Source organism: Salmo trutta, unplaced genomic scaffold (genome assembly GCF_901001165.1).
Source record: "Salmo trutta unplaced genomic scaffold, fSalTru1.1, whole genome shotgun sequence".
Lineage (NCBI taxonomy): Eukaryota > Metazoa > Chordata > Actinopteri > Salmoniformes > Salmonidae > Salmo > Salmo trutta.
This window is the reverse complement of record NW_021823350.1, coordinates 829,804-855,383: the sequence shown is the minus strand read 5'-3', so window position 1 is coordinate 855,383 and position 25,580 is coordinate 829,804. Positions and strand designations below refer to the sequence as shown.

General features: G+C 45.8%; 2 protein-coding genes across 4 annotated transcripts in view; both read left to right on the top strand.

Moving 5' to 3' along the window:
• Positions 1 to 23,200, top strand: part of LOC115190209 (serine/threonine-protein phosphatase 2A 55 kDa regulatory subunit B delta isoform) — a 28,400-nt gene extending 5,200 nt beyond the window's left edge. For 2 of the 3 annotated variants that reach the window (XM_029748707.1, XM_029748708.1), the window contains exons 3-10: positions 8,186 to 8,283; positions 8,486 to 8,651; positions 8,858 to 8,970; positions 12,768 to 12,945; positions 13,626 to 13,790; positions 16,551 to 16,720; positions 18,573 to 18,664; positions 21,914 to 23,200. In XM_029748707.1, coding sequence (XP_029604567.1) covers positions 8,186 to 8,283; positions 8,486 to 8,651; positions 8,858 to 8,970; positions 12,768 to 12,945; positions 13,626 to 13,790; positions 16,551 to 16,720; positions 18,573 to 18,664; positions 21,914 to 22,193 — 1,262 coding nt within the window. In that variant the 3' untranslated portion in view covers positions 22,194 to 23,200. Of the gene's footprint in view, positions 1 to 8,185; positions 8,284 to 8,485; positions 8,652 to 8,857; positions 8,971 to 12,767; positions 12,946 to 13,625; positions 13,791 to 16,550; positions 16,721 to 18,572; positions 18,665 to 18,831; positions 19,394 to 21,913 lie in introns of those variants that run through there. The other variant, XM_029748709.1, reaches the window with a different exon arrangement.
• On the top strand, positions 18,956 to 21,750 carry LOC115190208 (uncharacterized). The gene is made up of 2 exons (XM_029748706.1): positions 18,956 to 19,055; positions 19,443 to 21,750. Exons 1-2 carry the CDS (start codon positions 18,974 to 18,976, stop codon positions 21,728 to 21,730), a joined length of 2,370 nt encoding a protein of 789 aa, XP_029604566.1. The 5' UTR covers positions 18,956 to 18,973; the 3' UTR covers positions 21,731 to 21,750.
• Positions 23,201 to 25,580: the final 2,380 nt, after the last annotated feature.

Here is a 25,580-nt window from a genome sequence, read left to right as displayed (position 1 = left end):
GTACCACACACACACAACATTGTGAGTGAGCCCACTCCCTTTGCTTAGAAGCAACCCCACACATGAATGGTCTCAGGATGCTTTACTGTTGGCATGACACAGGACTGATGATAGCGCTCTCCTTGTCTTCTCCGGACAAGCTTTTTTCCGGATGCCCCAAACAATCAGAAAGGAGATTCATCAGAGAAAATGACTTTACCCCAGTCCTCAGCAGTCCAATCCCTGTACCTTTTTGCAGAATATTAGTCTGTCCCTGATGTTTTTCCTGGAGAGAAGTGGCTTCTTTGCTGCCCTTCTTGACACCAGGCCATCCTCCAAAAGTCTTCGCCTCACTGTGCATGCAGATGCACTCACACCTGCCTGCTGCCATTCCTGAGCAAGCTCTGTACTGGTGGTGCCCCGATCCCACAGCTGAATAAACTTTAGGAAACGGTCCTGGCGCTTGCTGGACTTTCTTGGGCGCCCTGAAGCCTTCTTCACAACAATTGAACCGCTCTCCTTTAGGTGCAATCTTACTGGCAGCAATATCCTTGCCTGTGAAGCCCTTTTTGTGCAGAGCAATGATGACGGCATGTGTTTCCTTGCAGGTAACCATGGTTAACAGAGGAAGAACAATGATTCCAAGCACCACCCTCCTTTTGAAGCTTCCAGTCTGTTATTCGAACTCAATCAGCATGACAGAGTGATCTCCAGCCTTGTCCTCATCAACACTCACACCTGTGTTAATGAGAGAATCACTGACATGATGTCAGCTGGTCCTTTTGTGGCAGGGCTGAAATGCAGTGGAAATATTTTTGGCGGATTCAGTTCATTTGCATGGCAAAGAGGGACTTTGCAATTAATTGCAATTCATCTGATCACTCTTCATAACATTCTGGAGTATATGCAAATTGGTATCATACAAACTGAGGCAGCAGACTGTGAAAATTAATATTTGTGTCATTCTCAAAACTTTTGGCCACGACTGTAGACTAACGGTGAAATGCTTATTGACAGACCCTTCCCAACAACACAAGGAGAAAGATAAACAAATAATAGAAGGATAAAAACATGAGAAATCAATACAAGCTGAGTAGTGATAATTTGGCTGTATACACAGAGTACCAGTACCAAGTCAATGTGCAGGGGTAGAGGTAATAACATGGCTGTATACACAGGGTACCAGTACCAAGTCAATGTGCAGGTGTAGAGGTAATAACATGGCTATATACACAGGGTACCAGTACCAAGTCAATGTGCAGGGGTAATAACATGGCTATAAACACAGGGTACCAGTACCAAGTCAATGTGCAGGGGTAGAGGTAATAACATGGCTGTATACACAGAGTACCAGTACCAAGTCAATGTGCAGGGGTAGAGGTAATAACATGGCTATAAACACAAGTCAATGTGCAGGGGTAGAGGTAATAACATGGCTGTATACACAGAGTACCAGTACCAAGTCAATGTGCAGGTGTAGAGGTAATAACATGGCTATATACACAGGGTACCAGTACCAAGTCAATGTGCAGGGGTAATAACATGGCTATAAACACAGGGTACCAGTACCAAGTCAATGTGCAGGGGTAGAGGTAATAACATGGCTATATACACAGGGTACCAGTACCAAGTCAATGTGCAGGGGTAATAACATGGCTATAAACACAGGGTACCAGTACCAAGTCAATGTGCAGGGGTAGAGGTAATAACATGGCTGTATACACAGGGTACCAGTACCAAGTCAATGTGCAGGGGTAATAACATGGCTATATACACAGAGTACCAGTACCAAGTCAATGTGCAGGGGTAGAGGTAATAACATGGCTATATACACAGGGTACCAGTACCAAGTCAATGTGCAGGGGTAGAGGTAATAACATGGCTATATACACAGGGTACCAGTACCAAGTCAATGTGCAGGGGTAATAACATGGCTATAAACACAGGGTACCAGTACCAAGTCAATGTGCAGGGGTAGAGGTAATAACATGGCTATAAACACAGGGTACCAGTACCAAGTCAATGTGCAGGGGTAATAACATGGCTATAAACACAGGGTACCAGTACCAAGTCAATGTGCAGGGGTAATAACATGGCTATATACACAGGGTACCAGTACCAAGTCAATGTGCAGGGGTAGAGGTAATAACATGGCTGTATACACAGGGTACCAGTACCAAGTCAATGTGCAGGGGTAATAACATGGCTATAAACACAGGGTACCAGTACCAAGTCAATGTGCAGGGGTAGAGGTAATAACATGGCTATATACACAGGGTACCAGTACCAAGTCAATGTGCAGGGGTAATAACATGGCTATAAACACAGGGTACCAGTACCAAGTCAATGTGCAGGGGTAGAGGTAATAACATGGCTATATACACAGGGTACCAGTACCAAGTCAATGTGCAGGGGTAATAACATGGCTATAAACACAGGGTACCAGTACCAAGTCAATGTGCAGGGGTAGAGGTAATAACATGGCTATATACACAGGGTACCAGTACCAAGTCAATGTGCAGGGGTAGAGGTAATAACATGGCTATATACACAGGGTACCAGTACCAAGTCAATGTGCAGGGGTAATAACATGGCTATAAACACAGGGTACCAGTACCAAGTCAATGTGCAGGGGTAATAACATGGCTATAAACACAGGGTACCAGTACCAAGTCAATGTGCAGGGGTAATAACATGGCTGTATACACAGGGTACCAGTACCAAGTCAATGTGCAGGGGTAGAGGTAATAACATGGCTGTATACACAGGGTACCAGTACCAAGTCAATGTGCAGGGGTAATAACATGGCTATAAACACAGGGTACCAGTACCAAGTCAATGTGCAGGGGTAATAACATGGCTATATACACAGGGTACCAGTACCAAGTCAATGTGCAGGGGTAGAGGTAATAACATGGCTGTATACACAGGGTACCAGTACCAAGTCAATGTGCAGGGGTACGAGGTAAGGGAGGTAGCTCTGTACATGTAGGTAGGGGTAAAGTGACTAGGCATCAGGATAGATAATAGACAGTAGCAGCACCGTATGTGATGAGTCAAAAGAGTTAGTGCAAAATGGGACCAATGCAGATAGTCCAGGTAGCTATTTGGTTAACTATTTAGCAGTCTTGTGGCTTGGGGATAGAAGATGTTCAGGGTCCTGTTGGTTCCAGACTTGGTGCATCGGTACCGCTTGCTATGCGAAAGCAGAGAGAATAGTCTGACTTGAATGGCTGGAGACTTTAACAATTTTTAGGGCCTTCCTCTCACACCGCCTGGTATAGAGTGCTTGAATAACAGAGAGCTCGGCCCTAGTGATGTACTGGGTTGTACTCACTACCCTCTGTGGTTCCTTGCGATCAAATGCCAAGCAGTTACCATACCAAGCGGTGATGCAGCCGGTCAAGATTCTCTCAATGGTGAAGCTGTATAACTTTTTGATGATCTGAGGGCCCATGCCAAATATTTTTCGCCTCCTGAGGGGAAAGAGGTGTTGTTGTGCCTTCTTCAAGTCTGTGTTGGTGTGTGTGGACCATAATAATTCCTTAGTGATGTGGACACCGAGGATCTCAGAGCTGTCGACCTGCTCCACTACAGCCATGTGGATGTGGATGGGGGCGTGCTCAGCTCTCTGTTTCCTGTAGTCCACGATCACCTCCTTTTTGTCATTTTAGGGTGCCGTCCAATAGTGAGAGTTAATACTGTGTTTCAAGACTTCTAGTTATTACTTATTGTTTCTAGGCCTGGGCAATACCACCGAATATGGTATAAACGCTATATTTTGAAATATAGAAGGTATGATTTTTCAATACTGTTTGAAAAATAAATAGATATATTTTAAGTTGAGTATAATTATAAGAAATATAGGATGTTAATTAAATTAAATTATCCAGCTCAGGGCTCCAGCTATGCATTTGGTTTGCTAAGTGGCTAGATGTGAAGATGAAACTTCTTGGTTACAGTAGAGACATTCAACCCCCTCTTGGTAATACCATATACTCCGGTATGGTACAGAAACGGTATGAAAATCTGCATTCCACCCAACCCTAATTGTGCCATTTTGGAACAGTTTGAGTGTTTGTTTTTATTGACTGTAGGTCAGGTGTTTTGCTGCGCCACCCAATAGTTGTAGTAGGTCATCTTGGTTGGAACATCTGGCTGTTGGTTGTTTAAAGGCTGTTGGTACCTCTGGCTGTTGGTTGTTTAAAGGCTGTAGTAAATCATCTTGGTTGTTTAAAGGCTGTAGTAAATCATCTTGGTTGGTACCTCTGGCTGTTGGTTGTTTAAAGGCTGTAGTAAATCATCTTGGTTGTTTAAAGGCTGTAGTAAATCATCTTGGTTGTTTAAAGGCTGTAGTAGGTAATATTGGTTGTTTAAAGGCTGTAGTAGGTAATATTGGTTGTTTAAAGGCTGTAGTAAATCATCTTGGTTGGAACCTCTGGCTGTTTGAGATGGGAGAACCTTCCAGAAGTACAACCATCTTTGCAGCAATCCACCAATCAGGCCTTTATGGTAGAGTGGCCAGACTGAAGCCACTCCTCAATAAAAGGCACATGACAGCTTGCTTGGAGTTTGCCAGAAGGCACCTAAAGACTCTCAGACCATGAGAAACAAGATGCTGTGTTCTGATGAAACCAAGATTGAACTCTCTGGCCTGAATGCCAAGCGTCACGTCTGGAGGAAACCTGGCACCATCCCTATGGTGAAGTATGGTGGTGGCAGCATTATGCTGTGGGGATGATTTTCAGCAGCAGGGACTGGGAGAGTAGTCAGGATCAAGGGAAAGATGAACGGAACAAAGTACAGAGAGATACTTGATGAAAACCTGCTCAGGACCTCAGACTGGGATGAAGGTTCACCTTCCAACAGCACAAAGACCCTAAGCACTCAGCCAAGACAATGCAAGTGTGCCTTTGGGACAGGTTTCTGAATGTTTTTAAGTTGCCCAGCCAGAGCCCAGACTTGAACCCGATCGAACATCTTTGGAGAGACCTAAAAATAGCTGTACAGCGACGCTCCCCATCAAACCAGACAGATTGATAGGATCTGCAGAGAAGAATGGGAGAAACTCCCCAAATACAGGTGTGCCAAGCTTGTAGCGTCACCCCCCTGAAGACTTAAGGCTGTACTCGTTGCCAAAAGTGCTGCAACAAAGTACTGAGTAAAGGGTCTGAATATTTATGTAAATGTGATTTTTCTTTTTTGCATAAATGTCTAAACCTGTTTTCGCTTTGTGATTATGGAGTATTCTGTGTAGATTGAAAATGTTTTATTTAATACATTTTAGAATAAGGCAGTAACGTAATGAAATGTGTAAAAAGTTAAGGGGACTGGATACTTTTCAAAGGCGCTGTATATTTTAAGATCATCTTTGAGAACTAACAATCACAACAACAAAAACTACAGACACTCTGACAGCATAAGCCATGGCAAAATGTGTAGAATTACAGGAAATTAGCTTTAAAAGAGAGAAATGTTGCTACTGTGGCCAAGAGGAGGGCATCTTTGGCAGTGGACTTCAGATCATAATTTATAGCCTAGCTAGCCTACTACTTGTATCGAGCATATTACGTATTTTTCAGGAGACTAGCATGGCTCATGGTTGTTTTGTCTTGCTGTGATGCCAAGTCCCCCACTGAGCTGCTAGTGTTGCAGTGTGTTCTCCAACCGTCACAGCCAGAAGAGGACTGGCCACCCCTCATAGCCTGGTTCCTCTCTAGGTTTCTTCCTAGATTCTGGCCTTTCTAGAGAGTTTCTCCTAGCCACCGTGTTTCTACACCTGCATTACTTGCTGTTTGGGGTTTTAGGCTGGGTTTTTGTACAGCACTTTGAGATATCAGCTGATGTAAGAAGGGCTTTATAAATACATTTGATTTGGCTGTTTTGTGTTGTCATTATTCTCCAGTCAGCTGCTAGTGTTGTTGCAGTGGGTTGTGTTGTCATTATTCTCCAGTGAGCTGCTAGCGTTGTTGCAGTGGGTTGTGTTGTCATTATTCTCCAGTGAGCTGCTAGCGTTGTTGCAGTGGGTTGTGTTGTCATTATTCTCCAGTGAGCTGCTAGTGTTGTTGCAGTGGGTTGTGTTGTCATTATTCTCCAGTGAGCTGCTAGTGTTGTTGCAGTGGGTTGTGTTGTCATTATTCTCCAGTGAGCTCAAATCAAATCAAATGTATTTATATAGCCCTTTGTATATCAGCTGAAATCTCAAAGTGCTGTACAGAAACCCAGCCTAAAACCCCAAACAGCAAGCAATTCTTGTGAAAGAGGCACGGTGGCTAGGAAAAACTCCCTAGGAAAAACTCCCTAGGAAGGCCAAAAACCTAGGAAGAAACCTAGAGAGGAACCAGGCTATGAGGGGTGGCCAGTCCTCTTCTGGCTGTGCCGGGTGGATATTATAACAGAACATGGTCAAGATGTTAAAATGTTCATAAATGACCAGCATGGTCAAATAATAATAATCATTGTAGTTGTCGAGGGTGCAACAAGCACGTCCGGTGAACAGGTCAGGGTTCCGTAGCCGCAGGCAGAACAGTTGAAACTGGAGCAGCAGCATGGCCAGGTGGACTGGGGACAGCAAGGAGTCATCATGCCAGGTAGTCCCGAGGCATGGTCCTAGGGCTCAGGTCCTCCGAGAGAAAGAAAGAAAGAGAGAAAGAAAGAGAGAATTAGAGAGAGCATATTTAAATTCACACAGGACACCGGATAAGACAAGAGAATACTCCAGATGAAACAGACTGACCCTAGCCCCCCGGCACATAAACTACTGCAGCATAAATACTGGAGGCTGAGACCCGAGGGATCAGAAGACACTGTGGCCCCATCCGATGATACCCCCGGACAGGGCCAAACAGGCAGGATATAACCCCACCCACTTTGCCAAAGCACAGCCCCCACACCACTGGGGGGCTGTGCCCCCACACCCCCACACCACAGCTGCTAGTGTTGTTGCAGTGGGTTGTGTTGTCATTATTCTCCAGTGAGCTGCTAGTGTTGTTGCAGTGGGTTGTGTTGTGTTGTCATTATTCTCCAGTGAGCTGCTAGTGTTGTTGTGTTGTCATTATTCTCCAGTGAGCTGCTAGTGTTGTTGCAGTGGGTTGTGTTGTCATTATTCTCCAGTGAGCTGCTAGTGTTGTTGCAGTGGGTTGTGTTGTGTTGTCATTATTCTCCAGTGAGCTGCTAGTGTTGTTGCAGTGGGTTGTGTTGTCATTATTCCCCCAGTGAGCTACTAGTGTTGTTGCAGTGGGTTGTGTTGTCATTATTCCCCCAGTGAGCTACTAGTGTTGTTGCAGTGGGTTGTGTTGTCATTATTCCCCCAGTGAGCTGCTAGTGTTGTTGCAGTGGGTTGTGTTGTCATTATTCCCCCAGTGAGCTACTAGTGTTGTTGCAGTGGGTTGTGTTGTCATTATTCCCCCAGTGAGCTGCTAATGTTGTTGCAGTGGGTTGTGTTGTCATTATTCTCCAGTGAGCTGCTAGTGTTGTTGCAGTGGGTTGTGTTGTCATTATTCCCCCAGTGAGCTACTAGTGTTGTTGCAGTGGGTTGTGTTGTCATTATTCCCCCAGTGAGCTGCTAGTGTTGTTGCAGTGGGTTGTGTTGTCATTATTCCCCCAGTGAGCTGCTAATGTTGTTGCAGTGGGTTGTGTTGTCATTATTCTCCAGTGAGCTGCTAGTGTTGTTGCAGTGGGTTGTGTTGTCATTATTCCCCCAGTGAGCTACTAGTGTTGTTGCAGTGGGTTGTGTTGTCATTATTCCCCCAGTGAGCTGCTAGTGTTGTTGCAGTGGGTTGTGTTGTCATTATTCCCCCAGTGAGCTACTAGTGTTGTTGCAGTGGGTTCTGTTGTCATTATTCCCCCAGTGAGCTGCTAGTGTTGTTGCAGTGGGTTGTGTTCTCATTATTCCCCCAGTGAGCTACTAGTGTTGTTGCAGTGGGTGCTACAGTACAGGATGCCGTGTGCCTGATCGGGTTCAGGCCTATACTGAGAGGGGAATGTTCATTAGGCCCCGCTCTTTATAATATGATTGAAAAACCCACTGCTATGTCAGACTGGATATTGATCATGTTTTTGTTTTGTGACGTAGACCTAACCCGTGTTATTGTGTGTCTTAAGTTCAGGTTTATTTATCATTATTTTTTACATATGTAACAAAACAAAAAAAATGCCTACATGAAATGTTACGCGCTCATGACGTTTTTTTGTTGTTGTCTCTCAGCCGACATAATCTCAACGGTTGAGTTTAACTATTCTGGAGAACTACTAGCAACAGGAGACAAAGGAGGTCGGGTTGTCATATTCCAACGGGAACAAGAGGTCAGTTAACTATCAAACAGCCATAGATCAATAGAAAAAACAACGTTTAAGACTAAAACGAACACCTTGAAAACATTAGTCGGATTCACCTTTTTAATATAGCATATGATGTACAAAATCGTATTTAATTTATTTTTTGAAGTGCATTGTGGTGGTTGTGAAATATAGTCGTACTAATAATGAGCTGGTTTATTTCTTCCAGAGTAAAAACCGTCCTCATTCCAGAGGAGAGTACAATGTGTACAGCACTTTCCAGAGCCATGAACCCGAGTTTGACTATTTGAAAAGCTTAGAAATCGAGGAGAAAATCAACAAAATAAGATGGTTACCTCAACAAAACGCTGCACACTCTCTGCTCTCAACAAACGGTAAGTCACGGAGCTCTTCGTTCATATTTCTGATTCCGTTAGGTCGAGGTGACGACGCTTCAGCACCACAGACGTTCCAAGGAAACGCACTGAATGTTGAACTGTAAAGGTAGCTTAACCCCTTCCTCTAAAGTCTTTTTACAGACGGAAGGCCAAGGTGACTGTAAATCTGTGCTAACACTGACATTGCCTTTTTCACAACCCAGACAAAACCATCAAGCTATGGAAAATCAGCCAAAGGGACAAAAGAGCAGAAGGCTACAACTTGAAAGACGAGGATGGAAGACTGAGAGATCCTTTTAGAATCACGTCGTTACGGGTGTGTCTCATCTTGTTCATCACCGTTTACCTGATTACAGTTTTGAATGATCCCGTTCAGGGAAATTAAAAAATAAAACCACAAAGTATTTGGAGTGAAAATGTGAGGGAGAAAATACACGGCACCGAGTGACGATCTGATATTAACCTGCCGTTCGTTCTCCGTTCGATTGGCGCAGTGTGTTTTAGGAACCGTTCGTTAGGCGCAGTGTGTTTTAGGAACCGTTCGTTAGGCGCAGTGTGTTTTAGGAACCGTTCGTTAGGCGCAGTGTGTTTTGGGAACCGTTCGTTAGGCGCAGTGTGTTTTAGGGACCGTTCGTTAGGGGCAGTGTGTTTTGGGAACCGTTCGTTAGGCGCAGTGTGTTTTGGGAACCGTTCGTTAGGCGCAGTGTGTTTTGGGAACCGTTCGTTAGGCGCAGTGTGTTTTGGGAACCGTTCGTTAGGCGCAGTGTGTTTTAGGAACCGTTCGTTAGGCGCAGTGTGTTTTAGGAACCGTTCGTTAGGCGCAGTGTGTTTTAGGAACCGTTCGTTAGGCGCAGTGTGTTTTAGGAACCGTTCGTTAGGCGCAGTGTGTTTTAGGAACCGTTCGTTAGGCGCAGTGTGTTTTAGGAACCGTTCGTTAGGCGCAGTGTGTTTTGGGAACCGTTCGTTAGGCGCAGTGTGTTTTAGGAACCGTTCGTTAGGCGCAGTGTGTTTTAGGAACTGTTCGTTAGGCGCAGTGTGTTTAGGAACCGTTCGTTAGGCGCAGTGTGTTTTAGGGACCGTTCGTTAGGCGCAGTGTGTTTTGGGAACCGTTCGTTAGGCGCAGTGTGTTTTGGGAACCGTTCGTTAGGCGCAGTGTGTTTTGGGAACCGTTCGTTAGGCGCAGTGTGTTTTGGGAACTGTTCGTTAGGCGCAGTGTGTTTTGGGAACCGTTCGTTAGGCGCAGTGTGTTTTGGGAACCGTTCGTTAGGCGCAGTGTGTTTTGGGAACTGTTCGTTAGGCGCAGTGTGTTTTGGGAACCGTTCGTTAGGCGCAGTGTGTTTTAGGAACTGTTCGTTAGGCGCAGTGTGTTTTGGGAACCGTTCGTTAGGCGCAGTGTGTTTTAGGAACTGTTCGTTAGGCGCAGTGTGTTTTAGGAACCGTTCGTTAGGCGCAGTGTGTTTTGGGAACCGTTCGTTAGGCGCAGTGTGTTTTGGGAACCGTTCGTTAGGCGCAGTGTGTTTTAGGAACTGTTCGTTAGGCGCAGTGTGTTTTAGGAACCGTTCGTTAGGCGCAGTGTGTTTTGGGAACCGTTCGTTAGGCGCAGTGTGTTTTGGGAACCGTTCGTTAGGCGCAGTGTGTTTTAGGAACCGTTCGTTAGGCGCAGTGTGTTTTAGGAACCGTTCGTTAGGCGCAGTGTGTTTTGGGAACCGTTCGTTAGGCGCAGTGTGTTTTAGGAACCGTTCGTTAGGCGCAGTGTGTTTTGGGAACTGTTCGTTAGGCGCAGTGTGTTTTAGGAACCGCCCGCCGTTAGCCGTTCTGACTGCTGACATTTTCACAAGTTTGGACAAGTAGAATCAGTTCGTAAATTACATCCGGCACTCTGTTCAGATGTGCCAAGTACTCTTGGCCGGCAAACGCTACCAGTGTGCCCGTGCCTTTTTAAACAGTGATTATGTCATCCCTTCTGATCCATCTCACATATGATTGATTACCTGATATATGATTGACACATTATTGATATTATTTGTTAGTAAAAAAAATTACATTTAAAAGTATATAATATACAGTTCCTTCAGAAAGCACTCACACCGCCGTGACTCCTCCCGTACCCCGCCGTGACTCCTCCAGTACCCCGCCGTGACTCCTCCCGTACCCCGCGTGACTCCTCCCGTACCCCGCCGTGACTCCTTCCGTACCCCGCCGTGACTCCTTCAGCACCCCGCCGTGACTCCTCCCGTACCCCGCCGTGACTCCTCCCGTACCCCGCCGTGACTCCTCCCGTACCCCGCCGTGACTCCTCCCGTACCCCGCCGTGACTCCTCCCGTACCCCGCTGTGACTCCTTCAGCACCCCGCCGTGACTCCTCCCGTACCCCGCCGTGGCTCCTCCAGCACCCCGCCGTGACTCCTCCCGTACCCCGCCGTGACTCCTTCCGTACCCCGCCGTGACTCCTTCCGTACCCCGCCGTGACTCCTTCCGTACCCCGCCGTGACTCCTTCCGTACCCCGCCGTGACTCCTACAGCACCCCGCCGTGACTCCTCCCGTACCCCGCCGTGACTCCTCCCGTACCCCGCCGTGACTCCTCCCGTACCCCGCCGTGACTCCTCCCGTACCCCGCCGTGACTCCTCCAGTACCCCGCCGTGACTCCTCCCGTACCCCGCCGTGACTCCTCCCGTACCCCGCCGTGACTCCTCCCGTACCCCGCCGTGACTCCTCCCGTACCCCGCCGTGACTCCTCCCGTACCCCGCCGTGACTCCTCCCGTACCCCGCCGTGACTCCTCCCGTACCCCGCCGTGACTCCTCCCGTACCCCGCCGTGGCTCCTTCAGCACCCCGCCGTGACTCCTCCCGTACCCCGCTGTGGCTCCTCCCGTACCCCGCCGTGACTCCTCCCGTACCCCGCCGTGACTCCTCCCGTACCCCGCCGTGACTCCTTCCGTACCCCGCCGTGACTCCTCCCGTACCCCGCCGTGACTCCTCCCGTACCCCGCCGTGACTCCTCCAGCACCCCGCCGTGACTCCTCCCGTACCCCGCCGTGACTCCTTCAGCACCCCGCCGTGGCTCCTTCAGCACCCCGCCGTGGCTCCTTCAGCACCCCGCCGTGGCTCTTCCCGTACCCCGCCGTGACTCCTTCCTCACCCCGCCGTGACTCCTTCCTCACCCCGCCGTGACTCCTCCCGTACCCCGCCGTGACTCCTTCCACACCCCGCCTTGCCACAGCCCGAACCCAACACAGACCTGTGATCCCTTTGTGATCTCTTAGTTTAATTCATCTTTTAAATACATATTTTAATAAATCTCCACTGTTGCTAAATTGTTGACGCCCCAATAATATGGAACATTAAATCATATTTCTGCCCGCTTTGAAGAGGCTAGAACTGTCCACATTTACTTTTCCTCTGCCAACAAGACTAGTAACGAACAGCAAATCAGACAACCCCATAGTAACACGGGAAACTGTTGAGCGTGAAAAACCCAGCAGCGTTGCAGTTCTTGACTCAAACCGGTGTTCCTGGCACCTACTACCAAACCCCGTTCAAAGGCACTTAAATCTTTTGTCTTGCCCATTCACCCTCTGAATTACACACACACACTATCCATGTCTCAAGGCTTAAAAATCCTTCTTTAACCTGTCTCCTCCTCTTCATCTACACTGATTGAAGTGGATTTAACAAGTGACATCAGTAAGGGATCGTAGCTTTCACCTGGATTCACCTGGTCAGTCTGTCATGGAAAGAGCAGGTGTTCTTAATGTTTTGTCCACTCAGCTGCAGCGGGAAAGGAGAGAGCATGAGAAAATCAGTTTTGATCAGTCATGGAAATAAAAGTTCTGAAAACATGTTTGCTCACTATTTTATAATAGAAGAGGGAGAACAAGCAATAGCATGAAAATCCAGTATTTTTGGCGCGTGTACAACCAACTAGCACCCGCTAACGTTATCCAGCAAAAAATATATATATTTTAAGTCAAAGTATCGATATAATATTGCGATATGTAACTAACTCCCCCCTACTTCACTACTACATGTATTTGTCATCTTCAGAAAATGAGCGAACTGCACGGTTTTTTAAACGTGGTATATCTTTATAATAAAGGATGCTTTGTTCCAGGTGCCTGTGCTGCTGCCCATGGATCTGATGGTGGAGGCTAGCCCAAGGAGGATATTCGCTAACGCACACACATATCACATCAATTCCATCTCTGTAAATAGTGATCATGAAACATACCTTTCAGCTGATGATCTCAGGGTTAACCTCTGGCACTTAGAAATCACAGATAGAAGTTTTAGTATCCTTTTTAATCACAAAAAAGTACACAACATGTATTTCATTTAAATGTGAAGATTTGTGTGTGTTTCTACCTGTGAGTGTGTCTACCTGTGAGTGTGTCTACCTGTGAGTGTGTCTACCTGTGAGTGTGTGTACCTGTGAGTGTGTCTACCTGTGAGTGTGTCTACCTATGTCTACCTGTGAGTGTGTATGTACCTGTGAGTGTGTCTACCTGTGAGTGTGTCTACCTGTGAGTGTGTCTACCTGTGTCTACCTGTGAGTGTGTCTACCTGTGTCTACCTATGAGTGTGTCTACCTGTGTCTACCTATGAGTGTGTCTACCTGTGTCTACCTGTGAGTGTGTCTACCTATGAGTGTGTCTACCTGTGTCTACCTATGAGTGTGTCTACCTGTGTCTACCTGTGAGTGTGTCTACCTGTGTCTACCTGTGAGTGTGTCTACCTGTGTCTACCTGTGAGTGTGTCTACCAATGTCTACCTGTGTCTACCTGTGAGTGTGTCTACCTGTGTCTACCTGTGAGTGTGTCTACCAATGTCTACCTGTGTCTACCTGTGAGTGTGTCTACCTGTGAGTGTGTACCTGTGAGTGTGTCTACCTGAGAGTGTTTGTACCTGTTTGTGTCAATGCCCTTGCCATGTCCTGGTGGTGTTGATCCTTGATCGTGCCCCCCTCCCCCAGACATTGTAGATATAAAGCCTGCCAATATGGAGGAGCTGACAGAAGTCATCACAGCTGCAGAGTGCCATCCACACCAGTGTAATGTATTTGTATACAGTAGCAGCAAGGGGACCATCCGCCTCTGTGACATGCGAGCTGCTGCCCTCTGTGATAGGCAAAGCAAATGTAAGTCAAAAATATCATTGGGTAAAACTTTACATAAATGTCATTGCTTTAGATAGAATAATATACTGAACAAAAAAAATATAAACGCAACTTCTTCAAACTGAGTTACAGTTTATATAAAGAAAATCAGTCAATAGAAATACATTCATTAGGTCCTAATCTATGGATTTCACATGACTGGGAATACAGATATGCGTCTGTTGGTGACAGATACCGTGTGGATCAGAAAACCAGTCAGTATCTGGTGTGACCACCATTTGCCTCATGCAGCGCGACACATCTCCTTCACATAGAGTTGATCAGGATGTTGATTTGTGGCCTTGGAATGTTGTCCCACTCCTCTTCAATGGCTGTGCGAAGTTGCTGGATATTGGCGGGAACTTGAACACGCTGTTGTACACCTGGATCCAGAGCATCCCAAACATGCTCAATGGGTGACATGTCAGGTGAGTATGCAGGCCAGAGAAGAACTGGGACATTTTCAGCTTCCAGGAATTGTGTACAGATCCTTGCGACATGGGGCTGTGCATTATCATGCTGAAACATGAGGTGATGGTGGTGGATGAATGGCACGACAATGGGCCTCAGGATCTCATCACGGTATCTCTGTGCATTCAAATTGCCATCCATATAATGCAATTGTGTTCGTTGTCCATAGCTTATGCCTGCCTCCACCATAACCCCAACGCCACCATGGGGCACTCTGTTTACAAAGTTGAAATCAGCAAACCGCTCGCCCACACGGCGCCATACACATCCTCTAAAATAACGTTGAAGGTGACTTATGGTGGAGATTTGAATGTTCATGTGGTGGACATTCCTACAGTCAGCATGCCAATTATGTGCTCCCTCAAAACTTGAGACATCTATGCTGTTGTTGTGTGAAAACAACTGCACATTTTAGTGGCCTTTTATTGTCCCCAGCACAAGGTGCACCTGTGTAAAGATGATGCCGTTTAATCAGCTTCTTGATATGCCACACCTGTCAGGTGGATGGATTATTTTGGTAAAGGAGAAATGCTCACTCTAACAGGGATGTAAATTTGAGATAAATAAGCTTTTTGTTGCGTATGGAACATTTTCTGGGATCTTCTATTTCCGACTCATGAAACATGTTGCGTTTTTATATTTTTGTTCAGTGTAAATGCGCCATTTAGGAGACGCTTTTATCCAAAGTGACATACGGTCATGCATGTACACGAAGTAGTGAACTTACATCCAGTTACTTACAGGGTTCAGAAAGGATGGATACCTGTACACTGAATGCACCTGTCGTTTTATTGAAATTGAAATAAATCTGGGGTCTCTACACAATGTATGGGTTTCTACAGTATCTTCAACATTATTACTATAGCCCTGATAGGAGAGGAGCACCAGAGGTGCGCTGGGTTTCTACAGTATCTTCAACATTATTACTATAGCCCTGATAGGAGAGGAGCACCAGAGGTGCGCTGGGTTTCTACAGTATCTACAACATTATTACTATAGCCCTGATAGGAGAGGAGGACCAGAGGTGCGCTGGGTTTCTACAGTATCTTCAACATTATTACTATAGCCCTGATAGGACAGGAGCACCAGAGGTGCACTGGGATGTGTTCTGGGTCACATATAGCTGAAGAACGCTCAACTCTGTTCTGTTCTATCGAGGCGGAGTTGAGTTTTGATAACTGGTCGTGGGATTTGCTAGCAACAACAATGAGCCACCATCAGTCGATTCTTGTAAAAATGGCAGTTCTGAAAACGTTTACCTGTACCTATGTTTGTCTTGTACAACTGCGGCCCTTCCGCAGGATGCTGAAATTCATACTTTGAATAAAAACTTTTAGCACATACAACCACCGACTGTTTCCTCATTACTACGTCAACTGAGATTCAATTGGGTCCCTGCTATCCGGGATCCTTTGGTTGTCCGTACCCCATTTTGAACTTGACATTTTAAATGTTAGGGTATGGAAATCCCATGGATAGCAGATAGCACGGACCCAATTGAATCTCACCTGACATAGTAAAAGCAACGAGGGAAAAGTCGGTGGTTGTATTCGCTAAAAGTATGAATTTCAGCACCCTGGGGAAGGGTACAGGAAAAGCATAGGTACCGGTGTTATGCCGAAAAATAAATTCTGGCAGTGGGGAGATTTTCCACAGAACAGCGTTTTCAGAATTACAATTTGTTTTTACAAGAGTCCACTGATGGGGGCTCAATGTTGTTGCTGGGAAATCCTGCGACCTGTTATCAAAACTCTTCTCCAAATAAGAGAACGGAGTTGAGCGTTCCTCAAACTAAGTCAGATGTGTTTTCACAGTAGTTTCCCTCTGATGTCAGCAGGTGATGACGTAACATGCAGAATGATGTAGTCCGTGTAGTACCCTCTCAGTTCTTTAGGGTAGCGCTACAACTGTCAAGGAATATAGGCTTTGTTTTCGGCTGATTAGAGAGCTTTCATTGTTTATTTATAGACTAGGATGTATAATGCATTATGATGCGGTTATAATGCGTTGTAAGACTTGTCATGAACATGAACGATTCCTCTATAACGTCTTGATTAATTATCATGTAATGATTCTTCAGTTGAATGACAGTAAGGCTCATACACCCTGGCTTGCAATGCCAGGATTGAGGCTTTGATTACCAGGGCCACCCATACAATAACATGTCTGCATGCATGACTAAGTCACTTCAGATAAAAGCATCTAACTGGCCTATACGTTGCTGTTTTAAATGAACTGGTTTGGAATGGTTTCTATTTATTTGTTTCTCAGTCTTCGAGGAGCCAGAGGACCCTAGCAGCCGGTCCTTCTTCTCAGAGATCATCTCCTCAATATCTGATGTGAAGTTCAGCCACAGCGGCCGTTACATGATGACCAGAGACTACCTGTCAGTCAAGGTGTGGGATCTGAACATGGAAAACCGGCCTGTGGAGACTTACCAGGTACTGACTGGAACTTTACCTGTAGAGACCTACCTGTAGAGACTTACCAGGTACTGACTGGAACTTTACCTGTAGAGACCTGCCAGGTACTGACTGGAACTTTACCTGTGGAGATCTGCCAGGTACTGACTGGAACTTTACCTGTAGAGACCTGCCAGGTACTGACTGGAACTTTACCTGTGGAGATCTGCCAGGTACTGACTGGAACTTTACCTGTAGAGACCTGCCAGGTACTGACTGGAACTTTACCTGTAGAGACCTGCCAGGTACTGACTGGAACTTTACCTGTAGAGACCTGCCAGGTACTGACTGGAACTTTACCTGTAGAGACCTGCCAGGTACTGACTGGAACTTTACCTGTAGAGACCTGCCAGGTACTGACTGGAACTTTACCTGTAGAGACCTGCCAGGTACTGACTGGAACTTTACCTGTAGAGACCTGCCAGGTACTGACTGGAACTTTACCTGTAGAGACCTGCCAGGTACTGACTGGAACTTTCCCTGTGGAGACCTGCCAGGTACTGACTGGAACTTTACCTGTGGAGACCTGCCAGGTACTGACTGGAACTTTACCTGTGGAGACCTGCCAGGTACTGACTGGAACTTTACCTGTGGAGACCTGCCAGGTACTGACTGGAACTTTCCCTGTGGAGACCTGCCAGGTACTGACTGGAACTTTACCTGTAGAGACCTGCCAGGTCCTGACTGGAACTTTACCTGTGGAGACCTGCCAGGTACTGACTGGAACTTTCCCTGTGGAGACCTGCCAGGTACTGACTGGAACTTTACCTGTAGAGACCTGCCTGGTCCTGACTGGAACTTTACCTGTAGAGACCTGCCAGGTACTGACTGGAACTTTACCTGTAGAGACCTGCCAGGTACTGACTGGAACTTTGCCTGTAGAGACCTGCCTGTAGAGACCTGCCAGGTACTAACTGGAACTTTACCTGTAGAGACCTGCCAGGTACTGACTGGAACTACATTCCTCTGGCTATAGAGCACTACGTTATAGTACGTTGTGTAGTAGTATGTTTTCATCACATTTTGAATGAATTTCAGTGGTATGAAAACAGCCAGAAACAATATGTATAGTGAGCAAAGATATAAACCCAACATGCAACAATTTCAACACTTTTACAGTTCATATAAGGAAATTAGTCAATTTAAATAAATCCAATAGGCCCTGATCTACATAAATACTCCTCAGTTTCATCAGCTGTCTGGGTAGCTGGTCTCAGACGATCCCACAGGTGAAGAAGCCGGATGTGGAGGTCCTGGGTTGGCATGGTTACATGTGGCCTGCTGTTGTGAGGCCGGTTGGACGTACTGCCAAATTCTCTAAAACGATGTTGGAACATTTGATTCTCTGGCAACAGCTCTAGTGTACATACCTGCAGTCAGCATGCCAATTGTACGCTCCCTCAAAACTTGAGATATCTGTGGCATTGTGTTGGGTGACACAACTGCACATTTTAGTGGCCTTTTATTGTCCCCAGCACAAGGTTCACCTGTGTAACAAGCCTGTTTAATTAGCTTCTTACTATATACCACACCTGTCAGGTGAATAGATTATCTTGGCAAAGGGCAAATGCTCACTAACAGGGATGTTAGTTCACAACATTTGAGAGAAATAAGCTTTTGGTGTGTATAGAACATTTCTGGGATATTTTATTTCAGCTCATGAAACATGGGACCAACACTTTACATGTTGCATTTTATATTTTTGTTCAGTGTAGATATGTTATTTTGTTAAACCTTTTAAATTCTTGTCTCAAGAATGAAAGACACATTCTTCCCAAAGGCCAAATAAATGAACTGATCTGAACTGTTTTAATGTGTTTATTTTGTATAGGTGCACGAGTACCTCCGTAGCAAGCTCTGCTCGCTGTATGAAAACGACTGCATCTTCGACAAGTTTGAGTGCTGCTGGAACGGTTCTGACAGGTACCGTACCGCAAGCCAATGGACACTGAACTTTAGAATCAGTTTGAAAGTTATGTATGATCTCATAAATGGACCCACAACACACAAATAACAAACACCTGCATTACAATCAATGGCTGTATATACAAAGGTCTGGATCACCTGACACCATTCATTCCTATGTGAAGACTCAACAGCGCATTGAAGATAAAATCAGCCTTGAATTTCCGTGGTTTCAATGAGAGGGCAGTCGTTCTCCCCTGATTACAATTCATACCTGCAATCGACTGCCAAGCAAAGACGACTCTACAACATTAATCTTCTAGAACCATGATGACGTTACAACATTACTCTTCTAGAACCACGATGACGTTACAACATTACTCTTCTAGAACCACGATGACGTTACAACATTACTCTTCTAGAACCACGATGACGTTACAACATTACTCTTCTAGAACCACGATGACGTTACAACATTACTCTTCTAGAACCACGATGACGTTACAACATTACTCTTCTAGAACCACGATGACGTTACAACATTACTCTTCTAGAACCACGATGACGTTACAACATTACTCTTCTAGAACCACGATGACGTTACAACATTACTCTTCTAGAACCACGATGACGTTACAACATTACTCTTCTAGAACCACGATGACGTTGCAACATTACTCTTCTAGAACCACGATGACGTTACAACGTTACTCTTCTAGAATCACGATGACGTTACAACGTTACTCTTCTAGAACCACGATGACGTTACAACGTTACTCTAACCGATACGTTACACATTACTCTTCTAGAACCACGATGACGTTACAACATTACTCTTCTAGAACCACGATGACGTTACAACGTTACTCTTCTAGAACCACGATGACGTTACAACGTTACTCTTCTAGAACCACGATGACGTTACAACGTTACTCTTCTAGAACCACGATGACGTTACAACGTTACTCTTCTAGAACCACGATGACGTTACAACATTACTCTTCTAGAACCACGATGACGTTACAACATTACTCTTCCAGAACCACGATGACGTTACAACGTTACTCTTCCAGAACCACGATGACGTTACAACGTTACTCTTCTAGAACCACGATGACGTTACAACGTTACTCTTCCAGAACCACGATGACGTTACAACGTTACTCTTCTAGAACCACGATGACGTTACAACGTTACTCTTCTAGAACCACGATGACGTTACAACATTACTCTTCCAGAACCACGATGACGTTACAACGTTACTCTTCTAGAACCACGATGACGTTACAACGTTACTCTTCTAGAACCACGATGACGTTACAACATTACTCTTCTAGAACCACGATGACGTTACAACATTACTCTTCTAGAACCACGATGACGTTACAACGTTACTCTTCTAGAACCACGATGACGTTACAACGTTACTCTTCTAGAACCACGATGACGTTACAACATTACTCTTCTAGAACCACGATGACGTTACAACATTACTCTTCTAGAACCACGATGACGTTACAACATTACTCTTCTAGAACCACGATGACGTTACAACGTTACTCTTCTAGAACCACGATGACGTTACAACATTACTCTTCTAGAACCACGATGACGTTACAACATTACTCTTCTAGAACCACGATGACGTTACAACATTACTCTTCTAGAACCACGATGACGTTACAACGTTACTCTTCTAGAACCACGATGACGTTACAACATTACTCTTCCAGAACCACGATGACGTTACAACATTACTCTTCCAGAACCACGATGACGTTACAACATTACTCTTCTAGAACCACGATGACGTTACAACATTACTCTTCTAGAACCACGATGACGTTACAACATTACTCTTCTAGAACCACGATGACGTTACAACATTACTCTTCTAGAACCACGATGACGTTACAACGTTACTCTTCTAGAACCACGATGACGTTACAACGTTACTCTTCTAGAACCACGATGACGTTACAACATTACTCTTCTAGAACCACGATGACGTTACAACATTACTCTTCTAGAACCACGATGACGTTACAACATTACTCTTCTAGAACCACGATGACGTTACAACGTTACTCTTCTAGAACCACGATGACGTTACAACATTACTCTTCTAGAACCACGATGACGTTACAACATTACTCTTCTAGAACCACGATGACGTTACAACATTACTCTTCTAGAACCACGATGACGTTACAACGTTACTCTTCTAGAACCACGATGACGTTACAACATTACTCTTCCAGAACCACGATGACGTTACAACATTACTCTTCCAGAACCACGATGACGTTACAACATTACTCTTCTAGAACCACGATGACGTTACAACATTACTCTTCTAGAACCACGATGACGTTACAACATTACTCTTCTAGAACCACGATGACGTTACAACATTACTCTTCTAGAACCACGATGACGTTACAACATTACTCTTCTAGAACCACGATGACGTTACAACATTACTCTTCTAGAACCACGATGACGTTACAACATTACTCTTCCAGAACCACGATGACGTTACAACATTACTCTTCTAGAACCACGATGACGTTACAACGTTACTCTTCTAGAACCACGATGACGTTACAACATTACTCTTCTAGAACCACGATGACGTTACAACGTTACTCTTCTAGAACCACGATGACGTTACAACGTTACTCTTCTAGAACCACGATGACGTTACAACATTACTCTTCTAGAACCACGATGACGTTACAACATTACTCTTCTAGAACCACGATGACGTTACAACATTACTCTTCTAGAACCACGATGACGTTACAACATTACTCTTCTAGAACCACGATGACGTTACAACATTACTCTTCTAGAACCACGATGACGTTGCAACATTACTCTTCTAGAACCACGATGACGTTACAACATTACTCTTCTAGAACCACGATGACGTTACAACGTTACTCTTCCAGAACCACGATGACGTTACAACATTACTCTTCTAGAACCACGATGACGTTACAACATTACTCTTCCAGAACCACGATGACGTTACAACATGATCTAACCCCTTTGATGGGTTGCTTTCTTTATACTAGATAAATAAATACAATGTCAATTCTTTATCTTGTATTTTTGTCCAGCACCGAATTTCTATTTAATAATAGGTCTTTATAATAATATATGGTATTTATATAGCGCTTTTCAAGGACCCAAAATCACTTTACAATTGTAGACATTTTTGGGATGTGCAATTCACCTTGTTTTGCTGTTCCTCCTCCCCAGCGCCATCATGACGGGCTCATACAACAACTTCTTCCGGATGTTTGACCGGAACACGCGGAGGGACATCACGCTGGAGGCCTCTAGAGAGAACAGTAAACCTCGGGCCATCCTGAAAGCCCGCAAGGTGTCCACCGGGGGGAAGAGGAAGAAGGATGAGATCAGCGTAGACAGTCTGGACTTCAACAAGAAGATCCTGCACACCGCCTGGCACCCAAAGGAGAACGTCATCGCTGTCGCCGCCACCAACAACCTCTACATATTCCAGGACAAGATCAACTAAACTTAACAATCCCCCCCCCCCGAAACTGTTCCGACCCTCCCGAACCCAGCCATCATACCTACCTACCGCGAATGGACAGAAATCTTGTACGTTGCATAGTTAAGAATAGTCGTTAAATCTGTTTAAAGAAACAACAGCAGCCTTGTCTGTCCTCCTAATGAAGAAGAAATGTGATGCACTTGTTTCGTTGTGTAGCCAGCCAGCCAGACGCCTGGTCGCCTGCTGGAGTCAGACGGCCTGTTTCTTTAGAGTCTGAGGTGTTGGTTGGTTGGTTTGCGTCCTGTCTCGTTGTGAGGGCAGACAGAGGCAGGCAGGTGCCCCAAGTCTGACTCTGGACAGACTAGCCCCGGGCCTGACTGCAGCAGAAATATCCATGGACAGCACTCAACAAAGAGGCCAAAAAATGTCCGTTTAAAGTTAGTGTATTTATTTAAAAGTCTGAGCCTTGTTTTACTTCCTATGATTTGACGACACATTATGGAATAAGGAGGAAAGATGTTGTTGAAGTCAGAATGAGATATTAGTCTCTTAACTGTAAATCTGGGCCTTGGAGAAACTGAAATAAAATTAGCTTAATAAGTAGGGTTGCAAATTCCCAGGTAACTTTCCTAAAATTCCCAGGTAACTTTCCTAAAATTCCCAGGTTTTCCAGAAATCCCATTTGGAAGATTCCCAGAATCGGAAAGGAATGAGCAGGAAATTATCCAGGAATCCTGCAACTAGGATGTTGGGAAAGTTAGGGGAAATGTAGCAGCCTTACTGGTAACATTCCTCCTCCCTGGCCGACTCTCAGGCCTCCGTGTTGGACCTTGCTAAGCTCTTAAACACAGGTCTCCATGTTTGGTCAGTGGACAATTGTTTTTGGTTATTTTTAGTTTTTGGTTATTTTTAGTTTTTATCCTATTTTTTTTTTCTTCTCATGTATAATAACATTTTACTCATTGACTGTATCTATATAACCACACCGTCTGGTGTCAACCACTTAATAAAAGTAACGAAACCCACAACGACGAGACGCGTTTTTACATTCTGAAATGAATCTGAGTTTGTTATGTTCTACTTTGCGTGTCATTTGGTAGATGTGGACAGTCAACCTACTGGCCACACAATGCCTTTTCTAAGGCACCTGATTGACCATTCTCCGTTATTAGGCAGCTCACTACTGGAGCTTGTGAGAATCCTGTTATTGACTCTGTCAGTATTTTTATTTAACTAGGCAAGTCAGTTAAGAACAAATTCTTATTTACAATGACGGCCTAGGAACAGTGGGTTAAACTGCCTTGTTCAGGGGCAGAACGACAGATTTTTACCTTGTCAGCTCGGGGATTCAATCCAGCAACCTTTCGGTTACTTTACCAAACACTCTAACCACTAGGCTACCTGCTCTAACCACTAGGCTACCTGTCTCTAACCACTAGGCTACCTGCCTCTAACCACTAGGCTACCTGGCTCTAACCACTAGGCTACCTGCCTCTAACCACTAGGCTACCTGCCTCTAACCACTAGGCTACCTGCCTCTAACCACTAGGCTACCTGTCTCTAACCACTAGGCTACCACTAGGCTACCTGCTCTAACCACTAGGCTACCACTAGGCTACCTGCTCTAACCACTAGGCAACCTGCCTCTAACCACTAGGCTACCTGGCTCTAACCACTAGGCTACCTGCCTCTAACCACTAGGCTACCTGCCTCTAACCACTAGGCTACCTGCCTCTAACCACTAGGCTACCTGGCTCTAACCACTGGGCTACCTGTCTCTAACCACTAGAGTACCACTAGGCTACCTGCTCTAACCACTAGGCTACCTGTCTCTAACCACTAGGCTACCTGGCTCTAACCACTAGGCTACCTGGCTCTAACCACTAGGCTACCTGCTCTAACCACTAGGCTACCTGCTCTAACCACTAGGCTACCTGGCTCTAACCACTAGGCTACCTGGCTCTAACCACTAGGCTACCTGGCTCTAACCACTAGGCTACGCTGCTCTAACCACTAGGCTACGCTGCTCTAACCACTAGGCTACCTGCTCTAACCACTAGGCTACCTGGCTCTAACCACTAGGCTACCTGCTCTAACCACTAGGCTACCTGGCTCTAACCACTAGGCTACCTGGATCTAACCACTAGGCTACCTGCTCTAACCACTAGGCTACCTGGCTCTAACCACTAGGCTACCTGCTCTAACCACTAGGCTACCTGCTCTAACCACTAGGCTACCTGCTCTAACCACTAGGCTACCTGCTCTAACCACTAGGCTACCTGCTCTAACCACTAGGCTACCTGGCTCTAACCACTAGGCTACCTGCTCTAACCACTAGGCTACCTGGCTCTAACCACTAGGCTACCTGGCTCTAACCACTAGGCTACCTGGCTCTAACCACTAGGCTACCTGGCTCTAACCACTAGGCTACCTGGCTCTAACCACTAGGCTACCGGCTCTAACCACTAGGCTACCTGCTCTAACCACTAGGCTACCGGCTCTAACCACTAGGCTACCTGCTCTAACCACTAGGCTACCTGCTCTAACCACTAGGCTACCTGCTCTAACCACTAGGCTACCTGCTCTAACCACTAGGCTACCTGGCTCTAACCACTAGGCTACCTGGCTCTAAACACTAGGCTACCTGGCTCTAACCACTAGGCTACCTGGCTCTAACACTAGGCTACCTGGCTCTACCCTAGGTACCTGGCTCTAACCACTGGGCTACCTGGCTCTAACCACTGGGCTACCTGGCTCTAACCACTAGGCTACCTGGCTCTAACCACTAGGCTACCTGCTCTAACAACTAGGCTACCTGCTCTAACCACTAGGCTACCTGGCTCTAACCACTAGGCTACCTGGCTCTAACCACTAGGCTACCTGGCTCTAACAACTAGGCTACCTGCTCTAACCACTAGGCTACCTGCTCTAACCACTAGGCTACCTGCTCTAACCACTAGGCTACCTGCTCTAACCACTAGGCTACCTGCTCTAACCACTAGGCTACCTGGATCTAACCACTAGGCTACCTGGATCTAACCACTAGGCTACCTGCTCTAACCACTAGGCTACCTGGATCTAACCACTAGGCTACCTGCTCTAACCACTAGGCTACCTGGCTCTAACCACTAGGCTACCTGGCTCTAACCACTAACCACTAGGCTACCTGGCTCTAACCACTAGGCTACGCTGCTCTAACCACTAGGCTACCTGGCTCTAACCACTAGGCTACCTGGCTCTAACCACTAGGCTACCTGGCTCTAACCACTAGGCTACCTGGTCTAACCACTAGGCTACCTGGCTCTAACCACTAGGCTACCTGGCTCTAACCACTAGGTTACCTGGATCTAACCACTAGGCTACCTGCTCTAACCACTAGGCTACCTGCTCTAACCACTAGGCTACCTG